Below are 27,691 nucleotides of genomic sequence, written 5' to 3' on the forward strand. Positions count from 1 at the left end.
GAAGAATGTGCCTGAATTTATTGATGATTGTGTGTGTGTGTGCATATTTTTGTTCATATTTTCTTTTGATTTGGTTTGGATCGGTCAAGAGCGAAACCATTGGAATTTGCAATGTGCGAAAAGTGCTCATGAAAAGGTTAAAATTTAATTTAATTCTTTTATTATAATTTTTTTTTGTATTAAATGTTAATTTTTTTTTTTGTTAGTGCGCATTATTTGGAAATATTATGGAGCGTAGTCACGTTTGGGCTCAGCAAATTTTTCACAGATATAATCTTTTTATTAATCAATTGATCTTTGCTCGAGATTGTTGAAATCGTTTGCGCGGCACTTCAAAAAATTTGTAAGGCATTCAAACTCTGTTTTTGTTTATTTTTGTTTTTGTTTTTTTTCTTAATATAAAAAAATGCAAAGTTTTAAGGTGACCAGCACTCTTTAAGGAGAATACAGTTCTTTCAATTAAAGGAAATTTAAACTTTGATCAAAACTGCAAAAATTTCACAAAAATTTAATTAAATAAATTTAGAATTATTGGAATAAAATTTTAAAAATCCAATTTTTAATCAGAAATTTTGTGTATATGTATAATATATGTATGTAATTAAAGCGAAGTCCAGCGAATTAAAAGACAGTCGCTGGCTAGGTCCTGTTGTCCGAATTAACGAAAACACTCCAGCTCTGAGAGTATTCGACGTAGTATCCACCGGGGGAAGCAGAGGAAGAGGAAGACCTCCACCCCGTTGGAAGGACCAACTGGAGAAGGACCTGGCTTCGCTTGGAATATCCAATTGGCGCCACGTAGCGAAAAGAAGAAACGACTGGCGCACTGTTGTTAACTCGGCTATAATCGCGTAAGAGGTTTCTTCTTCTTCTTTATTGGCGTAGACACCGCTTACGCGATTATAGGCGGAAGGTGGTAAGAGGTATCTACGCCAATAAAAAAGAAGAAGATATGTATGCAATGAAATTGGTTATTCAAAATTACAAATTTTTAGGTTATTATTATTATTATTATTATTATTATTATCATTATTATTATTACAGGTTTGCATTCGAAAAATTAGTTTGGCATAATAAATTAGCTAGATAAATTAAAATAAATAAATTATTAATGATGTTTTCGAATAAAAATTGAAAATTTAAAATTAAAAATAGAGAAAATGTTTTTTAATTGAAAAATGGTGTACCAAATAAAAAAATATTTTATAGACTGAAAGAAAATGGGATAAAAAATCAAAAATTTACATATTTCTAACTGAAATACTATAATTAAAAGCAATTAAATAAAGATAATTTCACAATTTCTAAACTATTTTGTTATTTTATTAAAAATAATCTTTACTCAAAATATAACCAAAGTGGTCTCATACGAAGTACGCAAACGCAAAAAACGTAGATTCTGAAATAATTTATTTTCTTAATCTTTGTTTATAAAAGTTTTTTCTGGTATTTAGGACTAAAATTTTCACTTTTATTTTAATTTATTTATTGTATTAAAGTTCTTTATTTTTTTTTATCTCTTATTTGGGGTAAAAATTTTGTTTTTAGTTATTTCATTTGGTATTTTGGATTAGCAATTTTAAAATTATTTTTCATTAAGATTTTCGAGATTGCAAAATAAATAAAAATTTAATTCAAATGTCCATTCATTTACTTTTTTAACGCATTGTCAGGATCGCAATATAATATATAGGTTATCATATACACATGTATGTACATACATACTTATGTTTGCATATTTTTAGTGATTTATTTTATTGCTTTTCTCAAAATTTGTCATATTCTCTTTGCAGTGGTATGTACATATGTGCGTACTGTTTTTTTTTATATTTTAAAATTATTTAATCATTCATTTTTATTTTTTTTTTCATTTTTTTTATGCTAATTACAATTTCACTAACAAAATTTTTAGGGTTATTTTAATAATTTAATTGGTTATGAATAACTTTTTTAATAAATTTTAGTTTAACTATTTTAATTTATTTTCATCTATTACCTATCTCCCACTGATATTCTTTCAATTTGCCTATAAATGCATTCATGATTGCCGCTGGGCACAATGGCACGAATACACATGTATGTACATATGTACATGCTCACACACAAATTCACTACCTTGTATAGAAATATTTCACATACACAATCACAGTAAAAATACTACAAACGCTTACCAATAAATTCATGTTGTGAGGTTAGGGCGCATTGTTCGCGGAAGCACCCCTAATTACCGGTGACTGCATCCGCCGCATGCGTTAATAACATTTCACACAACTATTTTGTTACAAAACTAACAACAACACACTTAATTGCACACACACCGCCTTTCTTTATTATAAAAACCTTAGCTTTTTAACACCAAAAAACAAAATACACAATTTTGCTCACAACCACCGCACAACTTGCATTTTCAGTGCAGCGCAACTACTTTTGAACTAAACTCGCATTTAACTACACGCACAAACGCACAAGGACTACAAATATAAAAAAATATACACAAAATCACCGCACTAATCACTTTTTAACAAATTTTTACGCAAAGCGTCACTTATGCGAGCAACTTTTATAAATTCCATATCCGCGCGAACTGATTTACAACAGCTGTTTAGCACAACCGGTAAATGTCAACGGTACAAGCTGACAAGTAGATGTCGCGTCGGTACTATTTAGTAAACAACAGCTGACTTTTATTGTTGTCTAATTGGCGATGAATAATCCATTGTCTTTAAGATAATACAGGTTTATCAAATAATCATTTTAAAAGCAATTAGAATATATTTTAAAAATATTTTATATGTATGTATAACTGGAATAAACATGTCTTGCTTTGGCTGCGGTAAGAAATATGGACTTTTCACAAAAGAGGTACTTATCAATTGCAATAAAATCAATAGAAATTTTTTGCTGCACTTTTTTCATCAATCAATTTCAGCACGGTTGTCCCAGTTGTGGCTACTCCTACTGCATTAAATGCCTGAAGCGGCCTATGCCCGTACCACGACACGGTGGTAAAGTGTTGAACGTGTGCTTAATATGTTACGATAAACTTTCCAAGTTGCAAGCGACGGAAAAGGTCATTGACGTCGAAGCATTGCCTGGCGTTTTGGTGACAAAGTCAAAGGGCAATAATAGCACTGACCCGCTTGTGGCAGCAGCTGCAGCGTTGTTGGAGTATAAAAAATTTAATTTGAACATAAATATTGAATAATAATGCATACTTTAACATCTTTTTAGAGATGATCCACCACCTGACTTGGGTGAGGTGTTGGCTCCTGTTTCAACTACTACTGCCACGACTGCTGATGCTACACATTCCAATCCAGAAAATGCGGAAATTGAAGAAAATCTGGATTCTGTAATATCAAAACGTCTAAAAGATCTAAAAACTATTGAAAATCCCTCAACGGATGAGGAGATACGCGCAAGACTCGCTATGCTAAACGGCATGCCACAAAAAGATTACTCCAAGAAAGATCTATTGCTCTCCACAGACGAGCGTACAGATCAGCAGAAGATGCAAGATCTGCTAGAACAATTTATGGGTGAAGCGCAAATCGATCGGCAAGTAGCGGACGAACGCAATGACGCGATTTCGGATATTGAGCGACGCTTGAGAGCGCTGAGAGAGCAGCCAGTAGATGGTGCGGGTGCATTACAAAAAGAGCACTCGCCAGATAACAACACACCTAGTGATAATGAAGATGATGAAACGGTCTTGAAGGCCGTTATGACAAAGGTAAAGATGCACTTGTATAATAAAATATATTAAAATTCAATATTTTTCCCATAGTATTTAGCAGAAGCACGCTTGCCCTCCGAACTCGAAACAGAGCTAGCGGCTGGTGTGCCGCCTCCGCCAGCAGGCACGCGTCCCGCCGACTTGGAAGAGCTGCCCTGGTGTAACATCTGCAACGAAGACGCAGTCTTTCGTTGTAAAGGTTGCGATGGTGAACTCTTTTGTGCGCAATGCTATCGCGAGTGCCATGACGATGATGAAGAGTATCGTGCGCATGAAAAGGTGTCCTATTCAGCGCCACCAAAATTTAAAGAAAATCACTTTTAGCATGAAACAGCTGTGCAATGTTAACGTAACTCAACCAAAAATCGTTTTATGTTTGTTTTTGTGTATTCGCACATTTTATTGGTACAGACATGTAACATATATTTATTTGTATTATTCGGTAAGCTGGTATTAAAACAATGGGGAGTAAAAAATCAAAAGCACGTATAAAACTTCTAAACGATGAATGATTTTGCTATAATTACTTTATAATAGCTTAGCATATTGCATAACTATATTTTAAAGATATGATTTGAACAGTTGTATATGCTTTGAAAACAACAAACAATTACATATATTAAACTTTAACTGTAAAATTATTGATATATTCGTTTTAATTTTCACCAAAGCAAAATCTAAGTAGTTTAACAAATTTCAATGATCGAGTTTTACCTACCCTGTAATAGGATAAAAATATATACATACATATATGTATGTATGTATATCAATTTGTAAGCTAATTTTTCTCTATGTAAATTTTTCTTGTAAATCTTTCAGGCTGCTAATTTACATCTATTAACATAGTTTTTAGTTGATCTATGATTTTCGCCACCTGTGACGAAACTGCAATCTCTTACAGTTAGTTGATAAGTTTGCATGGCAACACATACTTACAGTTTTAGATCGCTTTGCATTCGAATATTGTTATACAACTTGCATGTATGGTATATGATAATTTTTGCTTCGCCAGATATTGCACAAAACCTATAAACTGGCAAGTGAAGGAAGTGCGTCATTAAATGCGCAATTTCTCTAGGAATTTAGGCACTAAATGTTGCGCTGAGTAGCGATCGAATGTAAAATATTCAAAAAATGTGTCTCTTTGACGCCGAAACAATTCCGGATTGCGACACCAATTGTAGAGCATTTTAATCAGCTGATTGGAAGTGTTGTAGAGGTTTTCTTTGGGGTATATTTCCGGGTAGACGAGTTTATTCGGCGCTATCGGCATACAGCCGCAGTACGTGGCTTCAAGCCTGTTATAAAGTTAAATGAAAATTTCACTTATTTATGTATATATTTAAAAGAATTAATAGCACTTACATAGCTACACCATAGAATTCATGACCCGCCGTCGAGATTACAACATCACCAGACAACAATGTTTTTATGTACTTATCACGCGGCAAGAAACCGAAATTTATTAGCTTGGCACCCAGCTTATCTTGTAAGCCGTCGAAGGACTCTGGTGCTGCCTGATAGTTTTCGCCACATATTGTCACCTTAAAGTCCACTTGGCGCTTGTTCAACTCCAAAAGTACCTCCACCAACAGCTTTGGGTTCTTATCGTGCTCCCAGCGATGTGGCCAAATCAGATGCAAACAGTCTTTATCACTCATCAGTGCGGTTAGCGATGGCTCCGCACCGCCAATCATCAGTCGTTTATTGGGGAAGGCGTGGAATTTAATAGGATAGTAGAGAACTTCACATTTTTTCTCAATTTTATCGCGTATGTGTTTCAATTTAAAATCGGGTTGGATGTTGAGAAACGGTGTAATGCTGTCCAGGAAGGATGTGCGGTTGAAATTCGAATTGAAGATTATATTGTCGGCAGAAAGGCTATGGAGGTGGGAAAAAAGAGTATTAATGCTATGAAAAAATAACTATTTTCATACACACACCATGTTAGTATTTGGTTCAAACCATATTGACAGTCGCGCTCCTTCACTTCACGCACTGGATAGACTAATTGATTTTCGTGAAAATAAACAATCTTTTTACAACTAACCAAATCTGGACGTACACCTAAAAGCTCAGCCAAGTTCAACACTGAGCTGGTAAAAAGCACTTTGTATTCATGATCCACCGGTATGATTTGTGAGAAGTATAAGGCGCCGGTACGCGCACGCCAATGCCATTTCTTTGCGGGAAGACTAAATATTTCATAGTCACAGATGTTTAAGCCTATTAAATTATAGAAACGAATATGTAAAATGTGCAGCGGAAGTGGAAATAGTGCAACCGGCACTGTGCTATTCACTACTCACACTCGATGATTGTATCGATCAGCTGCTTGTGACTACCTCCATAAAACGGTTCTATGATTAATATCGATGGCTTTGACATGGCAGCGTACTAAAATAGTTAAATTTTTAATTAAACTTTCGCCACATAAACGTAAAATATGTTTTATTTTGAACAGATATAAAATTTGTGTGTACCTCATCTGTTTGCGGAGGAACACAAAATCACTTGTCGTGGTATGTGTGGCGTTGAGGGTTGCATAAATAAGTACTGCTAAATATTGAATTTAAGATCTTAGCAAAAAATTAAAAAAAAAAACTTTTAGCTATAAACATAATTTAAAAAAATGCTGAAAAATTAATAATGACAACAATAAATTAAAATTAAGAAAGTAGTTTTATTTGACTATAATTCCCATAATAATACGGCAACAACCCTTAGGAACTCCAAATCTATTTGACATTTCTGACATTAGCTTTATCATAACCCAAAAACCTCGCTCGCTGCGAAACTTGGTGTCTTCCTGTCGAGAATTTCACAAAGACTCATAGCGTACAGTTAAATAAACAAACATATTGAACAATAACTATAAAAATGTCCACTAACAATTCAGTTATTTCGGTAACAGATGCCGACCAGTATAACACACTGATCAAGTAAGTAATGTTTGTAAGAATATTTCATAGACACTAACAAATTGCTTTGTTTTACACAAGTGCGGAGAAGACTACAGTAGTACTATTTACAGCCGATTGGGCTGAACAGTGTAAACATGTCCAGGAAGCACTGGAGGAGCTAGCCAAAATACTGAGTAACAAATTGCAGTTTGTTAGTCTGCTAGCCGAAAAATTTCCAGAGATTTCTATGAAGCACCAGGTACTTCAGATTAATATACTATATGCTATAACACTTCATAATAAACATGCGAACTATAACAAACACACTTCATTACAAATATGCGAACTTCTTAGATTGAAGCAGTTCCCACCATAATTTTCTTCACCAAAGGCACGGCAGTGGATCGTGTGGATGGTGTGAACGTAGCCGAAATTACAGCGAAGTGTAAAAAACTTGGTGGCTCTGTAGCCGGTGAATCTTTAGAGGAACGTTTGAAAGCACTGATCAATAAAGCGGATCTCATGATATTCATGAAGGGCGATCGCAATGCTCCACGCTGTGGTTTCTCCCGCCAGATAATAGAAATCGTGAATGCAACAAAGTTAGTACAATCAAGTCTTTACAAATTTACAAGTGCTGATAAAATTTTATTTTTTCTAGTGTTCCCTATGAGACATTCGATATATTGAATGATGAAGAAGTTCGTCAAGGTTTGAAGACATATTCCGACTGGCCCACGTATCCGCAAGTATATGTTAAGGGTGAACTGATTGGTGGCTTGGACATTATTAAAGAGCTCAAAGCAAATAATGAATTAGAAACTGCATTGAAGGGTTAAAGTAAACAATATCATGACTCAGTTTGCATGCAAAATTTAATTTATAAATAAAATTGGCAACCGGTTTTGGTAACAGGTAAAAACGTTGTTATAACTTTAAAATTACAAATAAAATGCTGCCATCGAAAATTTTACTTGTATAAAAAGAGAGTAACGACAAATTTTATTAATAAAAGTCATATATGTATGTATGTATGAAACATATTTTGTAGTTATACATATAAAACATTATGCTTAATGAATATTGATCACTTTCAATATTTGTGTACTAATGTAATTTCAATTGTTGCTACTTTGTTCATTATTTTAATTTTTCCAATACAAATTGTTAGAATATAGTGAAGGCTGTGTGGCGATTGGCAGTAATATGATCCAACCAACAAAACCAATAATGTAGCACAAAATAAGTATAATACGACGTACTATATGTTGTTGCCACAGCTCTTGGACATCAGGCAAGCCCATATGATTACAAAATGCATGCACAAGGAATGGTGCGACAAAATGACCGGTGCGCGCAAAGAGAAATGCCGAGTAGAAACCAAAGACTGTGGTGTAAGTTAGCTGAAAGCCTGACAAAAAAAATATATATAATATTATTAATAAAAAAATTAAGGACTTTGGAATGTATTCATGCAACTTACAAGATATAACTAAGGCAGTTTTTAATTCCATACCCAAGCTGAGGCGTTCCCCAATATGGTGTATGTGCGCAGTGCCAAAGAATAGCGGTGTAATGAACACAGCTGTCAAGGGTGAAAAGCTCTGCAGAATTAATGGCATCATACAGGCGCGGAAGACGAATTCTTCACTGATTGGCGCCATAACATGGTTGCGTATCCAAAGTATATTTTTAAAGGAACCAATCCAAAAATCAGTATCTATAAAATAAAACAAACTTTTTAATAACAATGCCAATCTAACATATCGCATTGCTTACCCATAAATATTTTTAAAGACTCATTTTGCATCTGTACGCATAGTGGACCCAAAAATAATAGCATTGTCAGCAAGTACGGTATTGTAATGGCCAGAAAGAGTCCTTGCCATCTCAAACCCAAAATTTCAGCAAATGTGGCACGCTCCAGTAGCTCTCTTGAGGAAAATTTATATACGAAAAATGGCGCTATCAACATAACAATGATAACGCTGACAAAACGTCGCTTAACCGTTGACGGGTGATCCCGATTATGTTTGGTATTCCAAACATATAAACTGGCTACATATATGACGGAAAGTATGAGACAGCAACCGACTGATGTCACTATTGGTATATGCGGTAAAGGGAGAGGTGTATCCGCAGTCCCTTGGCTGCTATTACTTTCGAAGCTATCGTTCATGACATTCACTTAGATTTAATATTGGCCGCGTTAATTCCTGAGTTGTTTAACGGGTATTGTATTATATATAAAACTTAAATAATCACTTTTATACAGATGTCCAAAGTTTGCAAAAAAAAAAAAACAAATACAACTAACACAGCTGTTCGTGATAAGTGCAGTTGCCATATTTTTTACTTAAATACATAAGTGCACATATGCACCGTAAACCGTATTTTAAAATCACGTTTATCTCTATATATCTTTAAGAAAAAAAGGTATTTTAATAACAAGATTCGATTTTTTTATTAAAAAAAAAAAATTTCGTAGAAATTTTTCTTAAAAATATATTTATAATTAGTGCTATCAAAATACCTCTCTGCATCAGCTGTTGAGAATGAGTCTCTCTTCTCTCAGTTTTACTAAAAATATAAACATTTGATAACAAAAACCTACTCTATCTTTATAATAAGCGTTAATTGAAAATAAAGTTCAAAGTACTGCTGTCTACTTAACTTTTCACTAAACTTTTAAACTTAATTATTGACTATTTAGTGAGTTTTCACTAAATTATTTTAATTTCTTAACGTAAACATATTCATAGAACAAAATGCTGCCTCTTTTACGTGCTGCTGCCGGCTTCACTCCCGCCATGCGGATGCTCCAAAAGGTTAAGTTGTGCTGATAGCCACATAATCGGTGACAAGGCTTATATTTATCAACTAAAACATTTTATTGCATATTTTAGACAACTCGTCTGCAGCAAGTGCGTAATTTAAATTTGCTCGAGTGCAACAGCAAGGAACTACTACAAAAATATGGTGTCGCTATACAAGAGTTCAAAGTATTGGAAAATGCACCCAACGATGCGCAGTTAATAAACCAGTTTGGTTAGTATATTATTGTTTGCTTAGTTTAAATAAGCTTATTCGCGTGACACTTTTGTTATTTATATCTACAGATTGCCCGGAATATGTCGTGAAGGCACAGATACTGGCAGGCGGTCGCGGTAAGGGTGTTTTCGATAATGGATTCAAAGGAGGCGTACATCTCACAAAAAAGTCAGTATTATACTCTGAAATATATATACATATATAATATTTATAAACGTTTTTTATTACGCACTCAGGAAGGATGAAGTTCTGTCGCTTACCAATCAAATGATTGGCCATCGACTCATCACCAAGCAAACACCGAAATCAGGAATATTGGTTAAAAAAGTAATGGTGGCACGCAGCGTAAATATCACTCGTGAAACATATCTATCAATTGTGTTGGATCGAGAACACAATGGGCCAGTACTGATTGCCTCGCCTGCTGGTGGTATGGATATCGAAGCGGTCGCCGAAAAAACACCAGAGAAAATCAAGACTGTACCTTTAGATCTAGACAAACCAATACCACAGAACACACTCATCGAAATCGCGAAATTCCTCGAGTTCAAAGGACAATGCGTAGAACGCGCTGCTAAAGAAATACAAAAACTTTTCGACCTCTTTAAAGCCGTCGATGCCACACAAATTGAAATTAATCCCTTAGCTGAAACGGACGCCAACGAAGTAATCGCCGTTGATGCTAAGTTAAATTTTGATGACAACGCCGAGTATCGGCAAAAAGATATTTTTGCTATGCACACTGCCGAAGAAGACACAGATCCGCGTGAAGTGGAAGCAGCCAAAAATAATCTCAATTATGTAGCTATGGATGGCAATATTGGTTGTCTGGTGAATGGCGCTGGTCTCGCCATGGCCACAATGGATATAATTAAGTTGAATGGCGGTGAGCCAGCGAATTTCCTCGATGTGGGCGGTGGCGTTAAGGAGAGTCAAGTGTTGAAAGCCTTCCAAATAGTCACATCCGATACCAAAGTCAAAGCTATACTTGTGAATGTCTTTGGTGGTATTGTGAATTGTGCCACCATTGCTAATGGTGTTGTTGCTGCTTCCAAAACGCTTGATCTAAAAGTACCGCTCATTGTGCGCTTGGAAGGCACAAATGTGGATGAGGCCAGAAAAATACTAAAAGATTCTGGACTGGCTATACAAACAGCGGTGGATTTGGATGACGCAGCGCATAAAGCTGTGGCGGCATTACATTAAAGTTCCTAGGAGCAGCTCGCTTCACTTTGGTTGACTGTAAAATTCACATTTTAATACAACATTTCTAAAGTCTTGCAATTAATTTCACAGACAGGCATTTCTCCACCAACAACAACAAAGTCGAATGGTCAGAGTTTGTTTTCATTATATCTAAAATGTTTGTGGTAGTTTTCAAATTAAATGTTACTAGGAAATTGTTAATAAATAGCGATACAAAAATTAAAGTTTATGTTGTGAAAGTGATTAAGAGGAAATTTAACGAATAAAAATATTTTTCATATTGGAAATTTTAATATTTTTTAATACCGTGCTCAATGGCGTTTTTTATTCGTTTTAATTCAAAAATTATCTAAACAAAATTTCCCCTAAAAGAGCGTGAGCTTTAATATTCGGAGAGCTGAAAGCGCTTCTTCTTCGAAAAGCGTCCTTTTCTACAATTTGCCTTTATAGCGGAAAATTTGCTTAGCCTGACATCTATCGCCCTTTTTCGTACTGTTAATGCAACCGCCTGTTAAAAGTTCCCTGCTATATAAGGACATTTCTCAAGTGGAGAATTTTAATTAACGGTAATTTTTATTATTACAGGAACATGTCCTTTTGCCAATTTGTATTATAACCAATTTTTATACAATTTTTCCCAAATGAAATTTTATAGGGTGCATTATTCAAAAGCTCATAATATCCTGAGCTTTATATATTTATATCGAATACAAGCTTTTCGTATGCTGCTTTACATATGTACCTATTTATATACATAAAACATCAATATATTTTGGTTGGAATATTTCATTTTAATGGCAGAAACTCTTAAAATCCTTAAGTGGGAATGAGCTGGATTCGCGTTATTCTCCAGCTCCTGTGCGAATGCAAAACGCAGGGGACCTACTCAACTATTTACTCTCTATAAGATTTGTCTTGCTGTTGTTGTTGTAGCGGCAGAAATCTGCTGAGTTGACAGTCCTTGTCTGGATAAAAATCCGGATCTGTTTCGATTACTTAGGCCCGACTGTCATGGAAACGGTAGATTGAGATTTGTCTTGCCTCAATCAGTGGTACTCTTATTGCAGAGATCCAATACTCAACCGAGCGTTTAAGCTAAATATCTTATCGGTGGCAAATTGTTAAAAATATATGGAGAAAGGTAAGTCAGAAATATACAAGCACTCTAGCTTTAGTAAGATTGAGGTTGAAACATCTCGGCAGTCATACTTTAGGTGAAACTGGAGAGATAGCCATAACTGTTATCAACCGCCTCAAGAAATTTTGTGGTCGATATACGAGGATTTTATCATCTTTATAGAGGTAGTCGCCCTAGGTCCTCCAAGTTTGATCTCTGCTGCCGAACGAATCGACTTTTAAACCTAACATAACTTGTTGCAATGGAAACTATTGACTTTTTTATAAGAGTTAATGTGATAGAAGTGAAGTTTCTTAAAAACTCTGTGAAAAAATGTGTTAATCTGGATAGGATGTAGTTTCGGTTAAGTGTTGGGCTTAAGTCAAGAAAGTTTAAGTTCTAAAGTTTTTCACATCTTTTCACCAGTTCATCTGAGTTCATGCAATTTCTATACAAAATTATATGGATACCTTACCATTGAGCTGGCCATAGATTTGGACTCTTACTCATAAAACTGAAAAAACCAACCAAAAATAAATTCCTTTTTGATTACCTTATTGATAAAAACATGAAATCCAAAATAAGTTCTTTTGGAACTTTCAATTGTAATATTCAATGAATTCGGAGTCCGTGAATTTAAAACTTTTAACTTTCGATTAGACAAATCGAAATTAGAACTACCATAATTCTTTAGTACTTTTAAAAACTTTTTGGTACTTCAGCTGCCAATCTATCAGCTTTCTACTCATTATATTTGTTCCAACTCTAAAGACGAGTAATGTATTTTCAGTTTTTTCGAACGCAGTTGGTCCGATTTTGATAGGATGTCAACTACTGCAAGTCTGAGTGAATCGTGCTACTGGTCTTTCTGCGCTTACTTCCGCTGACAATCAAATGGTACATCCACGGCTCGAAAGTGTCGGAATTAATTGGCGCAAGAGTCGCAGGACCACGCACCAAACACTATACCTATGGGTAGTTTTCCGAGCATATTCCAGGCAGAGGTCTTTGCTATAAGTCGGTGCGTAGTTCCAATGGAACTATATGAGTATGAACGTATCTGCGTATATTCAACGACAGTCAAGCGGCACTAAAAGCGATCTCTCATACGTGAACAAATCGGTATTGATGAAGGAGTTCTGAGAACGGCTGAATAGTCTATAGGAACCAATCAAGTGCACCTCAACTGGGTGTCCGGTCACAAAGGTTTAGCCGGGAATGAACTGGCTGATGAGCTTGCCCGCTCCGCAGCATCCACCAACATGGTAGGACCCGAATCTTTCATTGCGGTTGGTTCCAATACCATAGAGAAGCTGCTCCGCAAGGATGAAGGAGTGGGTAGGAAGAGGTATAGGTATTGGGAGCAACTCCAAGGTATGCGCCATGCCAAGTTGCCTTCAACACTGGCGACAAGTACCCTGTAAGCTCAACAAACACTTATATAACGTGGGCATAGCTTCTTGTGCAAATTGCTGGTTCTGCGACAGTTAACCAGAACACCTGATAACACATCGCCTCAATAACACCTCGAAGTATATTGGAATTTATCAATATGCTGGGACTAAGTAAGTCGTTGTGACTCAGGAGAAGGCAGAATAGAACTTAGGTTGCAGTGCATTCGTCATTTATTTATCTAAATAAATCTACTTAAATATACGTAAAATTCCCTTTCCATATTACCCTTGTTTCAATTTCAGACTTTCATAAATACTTGTCTCTACCAACAAAGTTTACAAATCTTCATTGAAACGATATGATAACAACACCCCTAACCTTTATCAACCCCTCCAACTAAAATTTCAACGCACCACACGTATTCAGCAAATTCCTGCAGTTCTCTCTCACACTCTTTTTTCTCAAATTTGGCTCTCATCATGCGGCAAGGGATTCTGTTAGACGTGCTTTTACAGTTTGTTTACAGTTTGTCGAAACATTTGGTCGAAAATGTTGTTAATGGCGGAAAACCGTTGTTTACAAAAAAATAAAATAAAAATAAAAAGTCTTTAAAAATTTTGAAAAACATAAAATTTGAAATATTGAAAATTATTTAAAAAAATTAATTTATATTACATTATGTTATTTATGTACATGCATATATATTTGAAAGTTTATAAATTTTTTTTAAATATTGAAATTTTTTTCAAAAAAATCCAAAAAAATGTAAATGTTTTCGAAAATCAATTTATATTGGTTGCATGTGTTAATCGCTTTTAAAATTTTTGTCTGCATGTAACATATGCAAATTTTAGCATAACTCTGTTTAGACACTGTTAACCATCATGGTCAACTGTTGGCACATTCATGTTTGCATGCACATGTGTACATATACAATTTGCCCTCTTTGAATCTCATCTTTCCATTCAATCACTTTGCCAACTGCCTCGTTGCCTTTTGGTCTTTTGCTCCCGATTTGATGACGTTTGTGCGTTTTACTGTTATGACTGTTGCAGCCAATGTTATGCTGCACCTACACCCGCACACATAAATACGCATACATTCACAGACCTGCAGTTGTTATTGTAGTTTTTGCCCAATGTCACAAAGAAATCCTTTTGTGCTTTTTTCGCATGAACTTTCTCAGCTCCCCGCTGCTCCACCGCTCGCTGCTGTGTTGGTTTGTTATGATTTTTAATGCGTGAATTCGCAGAAAGCAACTTAAATATTTGTATGTACATATGTATGAATGTATATAAATATACTATAAGTATGTGTCTGCAGGTATTCACTTTCTGTTGTTGGCACCTGTTATGTGTTCATTGTTGCTGTTGCTCCGGAAGCGCTGCGTAGTTACACCTATCCGCTTACATTTATGTGCTTGTCTATTTGTTCATGTGTATACATACAGATATGTATTTATTCGTATACTCGCAGTATTTATGTAGTTCGTCAAGGTCACTGTGGTTGCAACATGCGTAAAAACGGTAAACGCGACCAACGAAATAGTAAGAAAAGCAATTTAAGTTAAAGGGTTACCAATTAGGTTATGGCAAGTTTGAAATGGTAGAAAAGAAGCGTGGTGAGTAAACAGTGAGGTGAGTTTGGAAGATCTATTAGTCGATCCTCGAATGGTAAAAAGGAAGCGTGTGGTGAGTAAGCTGTGTGGTAAGTAAGCTATGTGGTGAGTAAGCTTTGAGGTAAGTTTGGAAGCTTTATTGGTTGGTCTTGCTTGTCATGGCGGTCCTGGCATATTTTTCTGATACTTCTTGATGAGAAAACAAAAAAAAAACATCACTTGTGGCGCCGTCCTATTGGAACCACATATTGTCCAATTCCATATCATCCCAAAAATATTCGGTTATCATTGAGTGGCCAAAAATATTCGGTTATCATTGAGTGGTAGCGATTCCCATTCACAGTAAAGTGCTGGTAATTTTTTCGGGATGCAATGGTGACTCATGGAGTAAGTGTCGATTGCTGCCTGACCAATAACGCATATTTTGCTTATTGACAAAGCCTTTCAGCCAGAAATGAGCCTCATCGATGAAGATGATTTTTCGATGAACATCCGGATCATTTTCAAGTTGTTGCTCAGCCAAATTCACGAACATACGACGATTCTGGTGATCAAGCGGCTTCAGTTCTTGCGTCAATTTGATCTGGTAAGGATGTAAACCAAGATCTCTTCGCAAAAACAACGTCACAGAGATGCCTAACACTTGAGAACGACATGTGAGAGACTGATTTGCGTCTTCCTCAATTGATGCGCTGGCGGCAGCAATATTCTCGACACTACGGGCACTTCTTTGCCTCGCTGGCTCGGGAACATTTTAGACTGTGCCTGTGAATTCAATTTTTTCCACTAGACGTTTAATTGTTGATCTGACAGGACGATTATGACGACCATAAATTGGACATAACGCTCATAAAGTTGAGGCCTCCGACATCGAATTTAGTTAGTCAATTTTAATTTAGACTCGTTGTTGGATCATATATTTTTCCCATGATGAAACGGCAAACCTTACTGAAGAGAAATGTCAAAAGAGCGGGAAAAAAATAAATTTGCTGTCCCTATCGGTCTATTTTTTGTAGCGTCTCTGTGGAAAAGCCTTGTACAAATATTTTAATTGGCACTTTCAACCAATATTTGTTAACCAAAAGTCACTTTCATACAAAATGTGTCACCCTATACGAGTAAGTGCAGATGTGTTGCAATGACATTTTGCTGCGAGCTTTTTGCAATATATTCATATATGAATGGATGTATGTGTGTGAGTACCATTTCCTTGTGGTTATTGTTGAACCAGCATTTACCACTAATTTAATTGTTGTTTTGTTGGTTTTTCCGTTTGCTTTTGTTTGTTTTGTCCTCACTTTACGTAAATGCAAAATGCAAATACTGTATTAACACCTTTCGCCAGAAGCGCACTTCGCGATGTTACACGACATTGCATTAGAACTTCACGTAAGCAAATAGCAAAATCTAAGCACGTGTATATGTGTGTGTGATTGTGTTTGTGTGGTGGCTGAAACCTCGGTTCGCACTGCAAACAGCAACGTGGGAAAATCACAGGTGTTGCAGTTCTTCTGGTGTTAGTGGATGGATGGATGATGGTGGATGGTATAATTGAAGCGATGGAGGAAAACGATTTTTAGAAAAATTAAAGAGATGATCTTATTATATAATAAAAATAGACACAATTATGTAAATAAATTCTGTCTCTAAAGTTTAACAGAAACATTTGCAACGCCTTGACTTTTTCTACTGTTGCAATGTTTGTTCGTTACTCATACGCCCAGCTCGACCAAGCATGTCAAAACAAGAAAAAATTTAAACATGCACCGAAGCTGTTATTCCCTTCACGGGTGCTAATATAAAGTGGTGGAAATTGGAGCTTCGGGTAGACGACACTTCAACAAGGACCACAGAAGTGGGACAACTAACGGCTGGGTGCTGCATAAGGAAGGACTCACAATCTTCTTCTTTATTGGCGTAGACGCGACTTATGGGTTTACAGCCGAGCTTGCAACAGAGGGCTAGTCGTTCTTCCTCTTCGTTGTTTGACGGCAATTCGAGATTCCAAATGTAGACAGGTTCTTCTCCACCTGGTCTTTCGCACGGGGTGAACACCTTGCTCTTCCTCTGCTTCCCAAAACACCCAATGAAAAGAAGGACTCACAATCTGCAAGTTCAAAATAAGGAAAGTCAATGGGTCTTCATGGAAAGCGGAAAACATTCCCCATAGGGTACTTAAAGGATAAGAACTGGACTGTGGCTGGACTTTGAGCGGTCAGAACACCCTTAAGCTGCTCCTAAACGGTATCGTACTTCTCGGAGTGCCTGAGGCAGACTGTGCAACCTTTTAGAGCCTTCTGAATCAAATCATTAAAATCTCATAGGCCGGATAGCATCATAACAGCGCAACTACCACGAACTGTCACATTTGCGTGCAATTGGTTGGTACCCATCTATGCGAACTGCTTAACTTACTTAGATTGCGAAATATTCCTGGGGTTTGGAGACAGGTTAGCGTACCGAAGGCCGGTAAAATAGCGCATGGGTCGGCCAAGAATTTTAGACCCATCAATATTTCATCGTTCTTATTGAAGTCATTACGAAAACTGTTTGATCAAATCGAATGGTGTATGAGAAACAAAGAGTTTGCAGTAGGGACGTTACTCGATAATTAGGGTCCATTCAACAATGTATAGCTTCAGACACCACGGAATATAGTAAGTAGGGGTACCCCTTAAGGGAGTCACTTCTTTCAATACCGGTTATAAACTGACTCATGACTTGTGCTTTCCATCAACTCTAAGTTTAGCCTTCCTGACCACTGCTGAGCCTTTAAGTGGAGGTAAGGTAACAGCCTTATTTTTGCTGACTCTGTGCTCATTACTAGTGAAGAAGTTTCTAGACTCCTTATCAAGTCACTTTAGGATTAGACTGGTTTTGATGTCTGGCCTCAGCGATATTGCAGGACACTCAATAACTGCTGAATGTGAAGCTCAGTTGGCTTCATGAGATTTGCTACTGGACCGCTCACCAGTCTCAGACCAATTACCAAGCGTTGGTCAACTACCACCAGTTATGCAGTCGCAAGGTCCTTCGGACCCGTGGTAAATAGGAGGAGGTCTAGGAGTTCTAACTGGACACTGTTCCATCGGGTTTAAGGCATTAACTGTTTGAAAGAAGATGAGATAGCAACATCTCAACATTTTCTCCTCGAATGTTTTGCTTTTGCCAGAACAAGCCAAAAATTGTGATGGGTTTAGGGTGCTAGCCGATATCTAATATCCAACTACCGGAGTTTTCATTTGGCTTCACAAAGGTCTAAGTGTGATCTCTCCGCCACGCCGAGGGATCAGTCATCTAACCAAAGTATGAAAACCTGACAACCCTAACTGCATGACCTTTTACATTTTTCCTTTGCATCTCAGACATTTTTATTTTATCGATATCGAAAGTCGTACATTCAGTAAATTTTCATTGAAATTCACTATAAACTCTTTCTAAGTTAAGAAGGAAGTCCTAACAATTGTTAAATAGCGAAAGATTTTGTAATGACGTGATAAAGTATGATTTATTTCAACTGAAACAGATACCAAAGCCGAAGCAGTAAGAAAGATGAGTTGTCAGGCAAGTCGAAGATTTTCAAAACATACACATTATTCAATCGGTAGAATAGTGAAAAATGAGTATATAGCTGCCCTATAAACTGTGCGAGCAAACTCGAGTTGTGATATCGAATGACATGGATTATTGTCCAAAACAACAATACAATCTCCGAAGAAAATTGTCCAGATCGCACCACTACAGCAAATAGTTGCGATACAAACCAATACAAAGTCAAGTTCTTGTGAGGAAAACTTGAGCCAATAAATGGTATTATAGCTTCGTGCGGTCGAATTTAATATTTTTTCTTGTTTATTAATAATTTACTGCTAATTTTTGGATAAACGATTCAGCCTTCAAAAATACTTTTTTCTAGGACTTAAATAGATTTTACATAAAGCCAAGAAGAGAGAAATCCGGTTCCATTTTTCCAACTCTCAGAATAATTTGATAATGTCAAGTCTAGGGAAGCCTTAAACTTAAATTATTTGCCGATTTTGAGCCCAGCATTTAATAACTAAGCTTTTTGGACGAGGTCCAGGAGTTGTTGAATTATAAAATAACAAGATGAAATCAATTATTTCAGAGGTCGCTTGGCTCCTACGTCACAGTTGTCAGTCACAAATTCGAAGTCGTCGGTAATTTCGTCTATCTTGGAACCAGCATTAACACAAACGCCTCGAAATCCACCGTAGAATATCTCTTGCTAAAAGGTTCTACTTTGGACTGAGTAGGTAATTGAAAAGTAAAGTCCTCTCTCGACGAACAAAGACCACAGGAGGCGGACTCGCCTTAAAACTCTTACGGGTAATACTTTCCAACGAATCAATCTACCTTCTTCTTTGGAAGAAAAGTGTGTTACGAATATTTTGTTGAGTCAAGCATAATTTTCATATGACTATATGGCTCAAGTATGTATAGGTATGTTTTCTGCTTTTTTGTCTTTAAAACTTATATATTTTTTCATATCTATGCAGAAGGGCAAATACAAAACCCGCATGTTTTTTGACCTCCTAACATAGATAGTAAATCTATATTGAAGGTCTATAAATGTCAACGCAGTACAGTCTTAAGCAAATGTTATATACATATGTATACATATACATACATATATTTTTAAATAACTAATCACTCGCTAAATAATATACAAATAATCGTTCATTTGTCTTATCATGCCTACCGATGCATTTTAATTGAGATCTGCTGGAATAAGTACAAAAGCCTAAGAAAACGCAATATCTCCGCAAGCAGAATTAAAAACTTTAAAAATTATTATTATAAAGTAATTTTCCAAATTAACTTCCTCAGCGCTTCAATTACGGCTTCAATTTCGGAATTTTCGTTCAAAAATATACAAAACAACTGTTCAAATGAAAATTGGGTCAATATTTGGTTAAAAACGCGCACGCTACGCTCTGCCCCCTAAGAAGCGCAGAAAGCTCGCAGTGAAGCTTCTAACAGTCGCTTAAACCGAAGGTAAGGCTTTTGTGTATAAACTCTAATTGTGCCGTCATGCGAAAGCTGACAAAAAGGCCAACGTCGCACGGTACTTTCCGCTATACGGCAAAACCCTAGCACAGACCCAAAATGTGCCAGTTGAAGCCGAAAAGGCGAGGTGTCACTGTCGATCAGCGAAAAGCGAAAGTGTCGAAAATCGAACTTTGAAAATTATACTTTTTGAAATACATATATACTCGTAAATATATAAGTTAAGAAGCATATATAAACAGTGAAATGGATACGAAGTATGTGAACTTCTGTCGTTGCTTCGTCATTTTGGTGTTGTTGCAGACATTTATGCCACCGGGGGCAGAGAGCAAGCCTTTGCCTGGAAAGAAAGCAAATATGGGTAGGATCAAGTAGCAAATCTTAATTATTTCTAATGCTAGGTGATACTTAATCACATTGTATTACGATTAACGGTTCACACGAAGCTGAAAATCACGTGCTGCTCAAAGTGAGGTTAGGTCGTATTAAAAGGTTTTTCTTCTTCGCACATTTTTGCGGACATTTTGAAATTTTCATCAACTGTTGTATGGGGAAATAGTTGCCTCACTCTAGAGTTGCCACATAATTTAATTTTTACTTTAATTTATTTATTGTTTTTTTATTTTTTTTTAATTAATTTTTTTTTTTCAATTCCCTTAGCGCTCAGCGCCTTGGCTGGCATGACCGCAGGCCATTTGATAGGACGTGCCGTCGCCGCTCGTCGTGAGAAAAAGGAAAAACTAGATATGAGCGAACACTTGCCACCAAATTGTAGAAGAGAGGTTAGAACTGAACGGGATAAGGAAGACTGGAACAAATTCATTGAAACCAAATACATTGTATGCGATCCGCTTCCAAATCAACCGCAACAGCCACAACAACAACAAATTGTAAGTACCCAAATAGGTTCGTCTCAACAACAACAAGCGTTGTACCCTAATTTATATGTGCCGCAGCAGCAACCACAACAACAGCAGCATCAGTATATGCAACAACAATATTTGCAACACCAACAACAGCAGCAGCCGCAACAACCACCATCGCCACAACAACACCAACAACAGTATCAACAACCCCAACTACAGCAGCAACTGCATCAACAACAACAACCACAACCACAGTATCTGCAGCAGCAACAACCTCAATCCCAACAACCACAGCAGCATCAACATCCTCAGTGGCAACCCTCTTCCATTGCTTCTCAAGAGCAAACGCAGCAATCAGCTGGACAAGTTCAGCCTCAACCGTCTTACTACATGCCCATATATCCAAAGCTGCCTGTGGCTGGGTACCCGCAACCCGCCAGCCAAGCACAATTCCCCCAAATATATCCAAGTGCACAACAACAAAACAACCAGACCGTCGCCCAGCAACCACATCTCGTTCCATGTGCAAATCATTCAGGTCAGCAGCAACCTGAAAAGACTGTACCTCAAGCCGTAGAAATCCCAGCCACACCAACGGCTTCACCGCCACCAGTTCCTCAGACAACAGCGCGGTCAAAACCATTTCTCGCGTTTATTAAAAAGGTACAGGAAAGTGTGGCGAAGCGAAAAGATGAGCAAGCAGCACAACAAACCCCTATTAGTATTAAAGACTCCTACTTACGGATACAACAGGCAGTTAATCAGCCGAATCCACCAGCGGAAGAGCAACATAAGTCACCACAAAATAATTCCGAACAAGTTGCAAACGCTGCTGCGGCACAAGCTGAAGTAAATCGCTAATTTTTGTACATCACTCTTATGAATATTATTTCTAATCTTATTGTAGCAAATTGTCCAGCCATCGGCGGTAGTACCCGCTCAGCCAGCCGCGCCAGCTGTTCAACCGGCTGTTGTTCCGCAGCCAAGTCAGGAGCAGCCCGCAGGCTACCAACAACCCGCATTGACTGGTCCGCCAATCGGATTTGTCCAACCTCCTCAGCAAGCCGGTCAACCGTCAGCACAAGCTCCACAAATAGTCCAATCCCCACAACCGGTTCCACCAGTTCAGACAGTACAAATGCCACAAGGTGGCCAAACAGGCCCACAACCAATGCAACCAGTTCAAGTGGTTCAACAGGCTCAACCTGCCCAACCGGCTCAAGGCCCTTCACAAGTATTTGTTATGTCGAAGAAAACGGGTTACTTCAAAAAGAACTCTGCCGACAAGTTACTGCAAACCAATCTCGTCCTGATGATGATGATGGCTTTCCTACTCATTTGGTTCCAGTAGATCCTTTTTTTTTGTGTGCCACTTTAACTTTCAATGTGCTTACAAAATGACGTTCGAAAGATTTACTTTAAGCTCGTTAAATATATAAATAACTTTATTAATAAAAGAGATATTCGAATGGCGTAATAAATAATATACAATTTCAGAGTCGAACCCAAAAGTTTTTAGTAAAAATGTTTCTTTTGCCTTTACAGTCGGAGTACAAGGTGGTTTCCAAAGTAAACAGGACTTTAAAAAAAAGAGAACAAATGGTTTTTTCGGCAAAATCAAATTATTTTATTCAAAATAGTCTCCTTCTGCTTCAATGTAGCTTTTAGCACGGTCCAAAAGCATGTCGACCGAGTGTTTTAGCTCCTTGGCCGGTGTGGCCGCCAGTATGCCGGTGCAAGCCTTTTGAATGGCTTCCATGTTGATCGTCATTTATGTCCTCACGACCACTTTGAAAACGTTGAAACCAATCGTGCACTCTGCTACGGGATAGGCAATCATCGCCATAAACTTGTTTCATCAATTGAAACACTTCGGTAAAAGTTTTACCAACTTTGAAACAAAATTTAATGTTGCCTCTTTGTTCGAAGCTCATTTTCGCACCGATAACACAAACATACTGATACTTAAAACGCAATAACTTCACTTCCAATCCATGAAATGTCATAAAATGTCACTGGACAATCGATAAAGATAGCAGATTCTAATACACCAGTCGACATATATATAAATGGCGCCACCAGGGAGCGCTAGATTCAAAAAGTCCTGTTTACTTTGGAATCTTGTAGTACGTTTTTTCATTATTCTTCCTGTAGTTAAAGCTTAGACTTGGCACTCCTGTCTAAAGAACGGTCCACGCATGATTTGAATGGGTATAAGGCGACGGTCAGATTAGCCTCACCTACCGGTGAAGCTATTAACGCAAGAGCAAGTCTCATTTCGGTTCTTGATAAGCCACGCCCTATCCAAAAACGGCCACCATCGAAAATAACGTGACTAAAATCCACGATCTCGTGATTGTAGACCACTGACTGAAGGTGCCCGAGGTAACTAAGATAGTACGCACCTCAAAGACCGAAAATAGCGCGTGGATCATAACTTACATGAAATACTAGACATGCGAGAACTCGTAGCGACGATTCATCAGATGTTGTCATTGTTCACGCCACTGCATAATATAGCAAGACAGGGATGATGAGTGACTTGAAGAATTCGGTCTCTATTCATCGAGAGAGGACTTTACTTCTCAATTGCCTACTCAGTCCGATATAGAAACTGCTGGCAAGAGTTATTCTGCGTAGGATTTCGCGTCTGGTGTTACCAAGTGAGGAAAGTTTTTTCATCGCCATTCACTTGGGAGTAGCCAGAAGCGATTCTTTTACATGTGGCTCAATCAGCTCACGACTTACGGTCTTAGCCAAAAAACATCCGTTTGAGGGCGAGCTAAAGTGAGAAGCGAATATCACTTCACAGGATTGGAGCTGGATTTGGGACCCGCTACCTAAAACGCAACCCTAATGCAAAGATTAGAGGTGGAATTGGTGAAAAAACTTCCAGATTTGCTTTTCGACCATGACGCTCACCTTGCACCCTTTTAAAAAAAGGTATATTTTAGACGGGTCAATGAAGTTAGATCATCATTGGGTTAAGTGTATCGAGCTAAATTATCTCATAAATCGTCATTTTTTTAAATTTTTGTTTTTTATTTGTAGGCTAAATATTCATCGTATCACCTCGTATAACATCCATATTTGTTAGCAAAATTAAATTTTCCAAAATACGACTCTAAAAAGTCTAGAAAAGTGAGATTCACGTACTAATCCCAACTCCACCCAAATCTCATACAAAATAAACGCATACGCGCATTAATCTAGGCCAGCAATTTTGGCATGCGAAAGTCTACCGAATGCCAAAAAACCTAAACAATTCACCAATAGCTTCGAAACCGACGAAAAAGGAAAAAGATAACAACAAAAACGTAAGCGATTAGTTTTCGTCCAGATTCAATGAATTGATAGAATTCGTTTTGCCGATTGGAAACGAATAACCTAGTTTCAAATCGATGCCGGTGAAAAAATGCGAGCATTTGCAACTGCAACAACAACAATAGCAAGACAACCACAGCCAGCGCCAGCAAAGATTACCTCTTTCTGCTCTCGTAGCAGCTGCAAGGAAGCACGAAAATGTGGCACGTTTAAATCTGACCATTTTTGCAACAAATTAAATTTTTCGTGAGATGAGTGCGTTTTTTTCGATTATTGTATCCATTTTCAACACTGCAAATGGAAAAATAGAACGGTGAGTTGCGTTGATGTGGGCATAAATGAGGTTCTCGCGGAGAGTAAAGTTTCGATCAAAAAATGAATATGTCCCATTAAATATCCGAGGAAATATCCGTGGATAAGTTAATTCTTTACCCAAAATTTAGGAAAATTTTCGAAATAATGGCAGTTCACTTTTGAGTAAGGAGTATATCTCCTAACCACTAATTGAACCCCGACATACCGACATATACGTAAAATCTTATGTAGACGTACTTCAGGTTGAAAGAAAATCACTTCTACCCCACAATTAAAGGTATCCGGGGTTTAGTTTTATAGTGAACATTTCTGCCGACGAACGCTTCAGTATTTCAAAAAAAATCTCAGACCTTATAGCAAGTTTTGACAAAATAAAACCTTTTTTAGACAGATATAAAGCAGGGATATCCAGACATTAGCCCCGATGGCTTTGGTAACTACGACAGGATGCCTCCTGATATCTTCCATCGAAAACCAGCATATTGAGGCCCGTATGCTCACCTTTAAGGAACGTAATGAACTCCTCGCCCAGCTGGGCTGCTTTTTTAGATATCATCCCTGCACTCACCTGCTTGGAGTGAAACCGCCTACTAAGAGTATCAAAAGGTCCTTCCTCAACAACGCTGATGACAAAAGCAATACGCCGATCAGACTTCAGATGCAACTAACTTCAGACATGCCACATGCCACATATTGACCGACATTCAGAGTGGATCCATTAGCACCTTCAACGACTCCCTCGCAATGAATAACATACTTGGAGTCAAATCACCACCAATTGCAATCGAAGAGCACGAGAAACGAGAGTGACCCTTGCGCAGCTTCGCTCTGAATGCTGTATCTGGTTAAGCTCCCTCCTATCGAGAATAGACCCCTGACATATCAAACATATTTCCAGCGTGCACTGAGTTCTCGCATGACACTAGCCACCTCTTTGCATGCCCTGCTTATCCTATACATCTGACACCCCACTTCATTTGGTCCGAACCCGTCGAAACAGCTCGTTTCCTGGGCCTACCGTTGGTTGACGTCGATGACAACTTATCTAATCCATATCATCCTAACTGGGATTAGGTATCCGTTACAAAAACAAAAACATGATTGTTGTCAAGTGGCTCAATGACTTAAATTGGTTGGTCTGCTTTCAGCGACTTCCGCTGTAATGACAGTGTTTAACCGGTTAAAAGTCCTGAATTGTTGCAACATATTTAATTTTTGTGCATATAAATAAGTATGGACACAATAAATATTGAATTTTTAATACTTTTTATGCCCTCGGCCGAATTTAACCCCTTCTAACTTGTTTGAAATATTAGGTCTACAACTTTGCTTCCGCCGTTTTTTTGTAAATTTAAGGCTTTATTATATAAAAACGGTTACAAAAATGTTATTCAAAATATTTGCCGTCGCTAGCTACTACTTTTGATCATCTTTCTGGCAGCATGCGTATTCCGTGACGAAATAACTCCTCATCTTTCGAGTCGATCCAAGTATCAATCCAATTTTTGACTTCTTCATAAGAACTGAAGCGCTCGTTAGCTAGACTGTGTGCCATCGATCGGAACAAGTGATAGTCAGATGGCGCAACGTCTAGAGAATACGGCGGGTGGCGTAAGATCTCCCATTTCAGCGTCTCCAAATACCTACGTACTTTTAGTCAGGGGGATGTCAAGGCACGTACGCCGACTTTTAATTGTTATTGCTGTTGTTGGTAATTTTGCTACAGCTGCAAGATTGTCCAGCATTGATAGCGAGGATTTGCATACAATATCAAAGTAGAAATTGTGAGTTTCCGTAAATATATAAGTATATATATTATGCAAAATATGCGAGTCTTTTTCACAGTAGTAGATACCACAGAAGTTTCGAAGAATACGAGTTTGTATTTATATGAACCGATACATTAAATATTTACTGTATTTTATAAAAATAGCGAAAAAATATATCCAAAGGCTGGTCTCCATATTTCACACCAATTATTTATTGCCTTTTCTATTCTTTTCAAAACCAATAACTCCACTTTCAGCATTAAAGTTACATTCCACTCATTGCATTCATATTTAAAGGAAATGTTAAAGCATTTAAATTTGCCACATACTTCCTGATAGCCCGTTAAAAACACACACATGCATACATTTTTACATACACTTGGGCTCTCATACGGGAAACACATTAGTCAGCGTCGGCAAGAGTTCAATACCCTTTTTTTCGCTCAAATACGTGCGAACGTCCTTGGGAAAATGTCGTGTTACTTTAGCGGCTTAACAGTGGAGAATTACCCCTAAAAAGAGTCGATAACAACTAAAAAAATATATACTGTATACAGCGCTATTTTTTGTAATTCTAAAAGGCCTAGTTGGAGTACTTATATGTATATGTGTATGTATGCATAAATGAGATGAAATAACCCAGTCAAACAAATCAAAATTTACAGATTCAATTGCTCTGAATTCAATAGACGATTTCTAATGAAACTCCCTATCATGCGACTTCTTCAATCTACCGCTGGAGAAAGTAATTCGAGCTGAATAGAGAAGTACAATCTTCTATAAGAGCTGCTTTCTCCAGATTAGACAAATAAGCGAAGCAAATGGGTCTGATAGTGAACGAAAGCAAGGAGAAATATCTCGTGGCATTAAACTAACAACCATCGCATTCGAACTTCGAAGTCGAAGATAATTTCGTCTATCTAGGAGCCAGCATTAACGCCAACAACAATGTCATCGTCGAAATCCAACGCAAAATATCTCTTGCCAACAGATGCTACTTCGGACCGAGTAGGAAATTGAGAAGTAAAGTTCTCTCTCGACGAATAAAGACCAAACCATTCAAAGTAAGGATTTTCGGAAGGTTTATGGTCCTTTGCGCAATGACCGCAGTCGATGGAACGATGGACTGTTCGAGATATATGCCGCCAGCGAATTAAAAGACAGCGGCTACGCTGGCAAGGTCATGTCGATCCGAATGGATAAAAACACTCCAGCTTTGAGAGTAGACGAAGAGAAAGACCTCCACTCTGTTGGAAAGACCAGATGGAGAAAGACCTGGCTAAACTTAGAATCTCCAATTGACGTCAAACAACGAAAAAGGTTTGAGAAAATTAAAAAAATATATCGCTTGCGTTTTTTTCTA

At 37.4% G+C, this 27,691-nt stretch overlaps 6 protein-coding genes across 8 annotated transcripts; 4 read left to right on the top strand and 2 right to left on the bottom strand.

The window, feature by feature from the left end:
* Window positions 1-2,692: 2,692 nt before the first annotated feature.
* On the top strand, window positions 2,693-4,377 carry LOC120775155 (abscission/NoCut checkpoint regulator). The gene is made up of 4 exons (XM_040105193.1): window positions 2,693-2,862; window positions 2,930-3,168; window positions 3,232-3,733; window positions 3,788-4,377. The coding sequence occupies exons 1-4, from the start codon at window positions 2,815-2,817 to the stop codon at window positions 4,058-4,060; spliced, it is 1,062 nt and encodes a 353-aa protein (XP_039961127.1). The 5' UTR covers window positions 2,693-2,814; the 3' UTR covers window positions 4,061-4,377.
* Window positions 4,105-6,281, bottom strand: LOC120775154 (glycosyltransferase-like domain-containing protein 1-like). 3 transcript variants are annotated; one of them, XR_005705296.1, is made up of 5 exons: window positions 6,046-6,213; window positions 5,680-5,962; window positions 5,102-5,617; window positions 4,673-5,034; window positions 4,105-4,610 (listed from the first exon to the last, which is right to left on the bottom strand). XR_005705296.1 is itself a non-coding variant. In XM_040105192.1 (5 exons), the coding sequence occupies exons 2-5, from the start codon at window positions 6,122-6,124 to the stop codon at window positions 4,794-4,796; spliced, it is 1,119 nt and encodes a 372-aa protein (XP_039961126.1). In that variant the 5' UTR covers window positions 6,125-6,133; window positions 6,220-6,281; the 3' UTR covers window positions 4,105-4,793. The 3 variants fall into 3 exon arrangements, 2 of the variants coding, with proteins under 2 accessions (XP_039961126.1, XP_039961125.1); XM_040105192.1 differs by adding an exon at window positions 6,220-6,281 and having other exon boundaries at window positions 4,105-5,034; window positions 6,046-6,133; XM_040105191.1 differs by having other exon boundaries at window positions 4,105-5,034.
* A 228-nt stretch (window positions 6,282-6,509) lies between these two features.
* On the top strand, window positions 6,510-7,561 carry LOC120775503 (glutaredoxin 3). Its single transcript, XM_040105709.1, has 4 exons — window positions 6,510-6,678; window positions 6,739-6,898; window positions 6,994-7,241; window positions 7,301-7,561. The coding sequence occupies exons 1-4, from the start codon at window positions 6,617-6,619 to the stop codon at window positions 7,476-7,478; spliced, it is 648 nt and encodes a 215-aa protein (XP_039961643.1). The 5' UTR covers window positions 6,510-6,616; the 3' UTR covers window positions 7,479-7,561.
* A 46-nt stretch (window positions 7,562-7,607) lies between these two features.
* Window positions 7,608-8,939, bottom strand: LOC120775501 (CAAX prenyl protease 2). Its single transcript, XM_040105708.1, has 3 exons — window positions 8,419-8,939; window positions 8,123-8,359; window positions 7,608-8,050 (listed from the first exon to the last, which is right to left on the bottom strand). Exons 1-3 carry the CDS (start codon window positions 8,816-8,818, stop codon window positions 7,785-7,787), a joined length of 903 nt encoding a protein of 300 aa, XP_039961642.1. The 5' UTR covers window positions 8,819-8,939; the 3' UTR covers window positions 7,608-7,784.
* A 315-nt stretch (window positions 8,940-9,254) lies between these two features.
* LOC120775643 (succinate--CoA ligase [GDP-forming] subunit beta, mitochondrial) lies at window positions 9,255-11,120 on the top strand. The gene is made up of 4 exons (XM_040105898.1): window positions 9,255-9,467; window positions 9,546-9,687; window positions 9,759-9,858; window positions 9,927-11,120. The coding sequence occupies exons 1-4, from the start codon at window positions 9,408-9,410 to the stop codon at window positions 10,894-10,896; spliced, it is 1,272 nt and encodes a 423-aa protein (XP_039961832.1). The 5' UTR covers window positions 9,255-9,407; the 3' UTR covers window positions 10,897-11,120.
* Window positions 11,121-20,300: 9,180 nt separating this feature from the next.
* On the top strand, window positions 20,301-22,271 carry LOC120773638 (cell division protein ZipA-like). Its single transcript, XM_040102647.1, has 3 exons — window positions 20,301-20,415; window positions 20,715-20,944; window positions 21,828-22,271. Exons 1-3 carry the CDS (start codon window positions 20,301-20,303, stop codon window positions 22,269-22,271), a joined length of 789 nt encoding a protein of 262 aa, XP_039958581.1.
* The last annotated feature ends 5,420 nt before the right edge of the window (window positions 22,272-27,691 follow it).

Source organism: Bactrocera tryoni, chromosome 4, assembly GCF_016617805.1.
Source record: "Bactrocera tryoni isolate S06 chromosome 4, CSIRO_BtryS06_freeze2, whole genome shotgun sequence".
Lineage (NCBI taxonomy): Eukaryota > Metazoa > Arthropoda > Insecta > Diptera > Tephritidae > Bactrocera > Bactrocera tryoni.

Coding starts and splice junctions, on each gene's coding strand:
- LOC120775155 (XM_040105193.1), top strand. CDS start 2,815: ATGTCTTGCTTTGGCTGCGGTAAGAAATATGGACTTTTCACAAAAGAG. Junction 2,863..2,929: donor ATGGACTTTTCACAAAAGAG/GTACTTATCAAT, acceptor AATCAATTTCAG/CACGGTTGTCCCAGTTGTGG. Junction 3,169..3,231: donor GCAGCTGCAGCGTTGTTGGA/GTATAAAAAATT, acceptor ACATCTTTTTAG/AGATGATCCACCACCTGACT.
- LOC120775154 (XM_040105192.1), bottom strand. CDS start 6,124: ATGTCAAAGCCATCGATATTAATCATAGAACCGTTTTATGGAGGTAGT. Junction 5,618..5,679: donor TTGAACCAAATACTAACATG/GTGTGTGTATGA, acceptor CCACCTCCATAG/CCTTTCTGCCGACAATATAA. Junction 5,035..5,101: donor GAATTCTATGGTGTAGCTAT/GTAAGTGCTATT, acceptor ACTTTATAACAG/GCTTGAAGCCACGTACTGCG.
- LOC120775503 (XM_040105709.1), top strand. CDS start 6,617: ATGTCCACTAACAATTCAGTTATTTCGGTAACAGATGCCGACCAGTAT. Junction 6,679..6,738: donor CAGTATAACACACTGATCAA/GTAAGTAATGTT, acceptor GTTTTACACAAG/TGCGGAGAAGACTACAGTAG. Junction 7,242..7,300: donor GAAATCGTGAATGCAACAAA/GTTAGTACAATC, acceptor TATTTTTTCTAG/TGTTCCCTATGAGACATTCG.
- LOC120775501 (XM_040105708.1), bottom strand. CDS start 8,818: ATGAACGATAGCTTCGAAAGTAATAGCAGCCAAGGGACTGCGGATACA. Junction 8,360..8,418: donor GTCTTTAAAAATATTTATGG/GTAAGCAATGCG, acceptor TTTATTTTATAG/ATACTGATTTTTGGATTGGT. Junction 8,051..8,122: donor AACTGCCTTAGTTATATCTT/GTAAGTTGCATG, acceptor TTTTTTTGTCAG/GCTTTCAGCTAACTTACACC.
- LOC120775643 (XM_040105898.1), top strand. CDS start 9,408: ATGCTGCCTCTTTTACGTGCTGCTGCCGGCTTCACTCCCGCCATGCGG. Junction 9,688..9,758: donor GCAGTTAATAAACCAGTTTG/GTTAGTATATTA, acceptor TTATATCTACAG/ATTGCCCGGAATATGTCGTG. Junction 9,859..9,926: donor GGCGTACATCTCACAAAAAA/GTCAGTATTATA, acceptor TTACGCACTCAG/GAAGGATGAAGTTCTGTCGC.
- LOC120773638 (XM_040102647.1), top strand. CDS start 20,301: ATGGATACGAAGTATGTGAACTTCTGTCGTTGCTTCGTCATTTTGGTG. Junction 20,416..20,714: donor TGGAAAGAAAGCAAATATGG/GTAGGATCAAGT, acceptor CAATTCCCTTAG/CGCTCAGCGCCTTGGCTGGC. Junction 20,945..21,827: donor AGCCACAACAACAACAAATT/GTAAGTACCCAA, acceptor ATCTTATTGTAG/CAAATTGTCCAGCCATCGGC.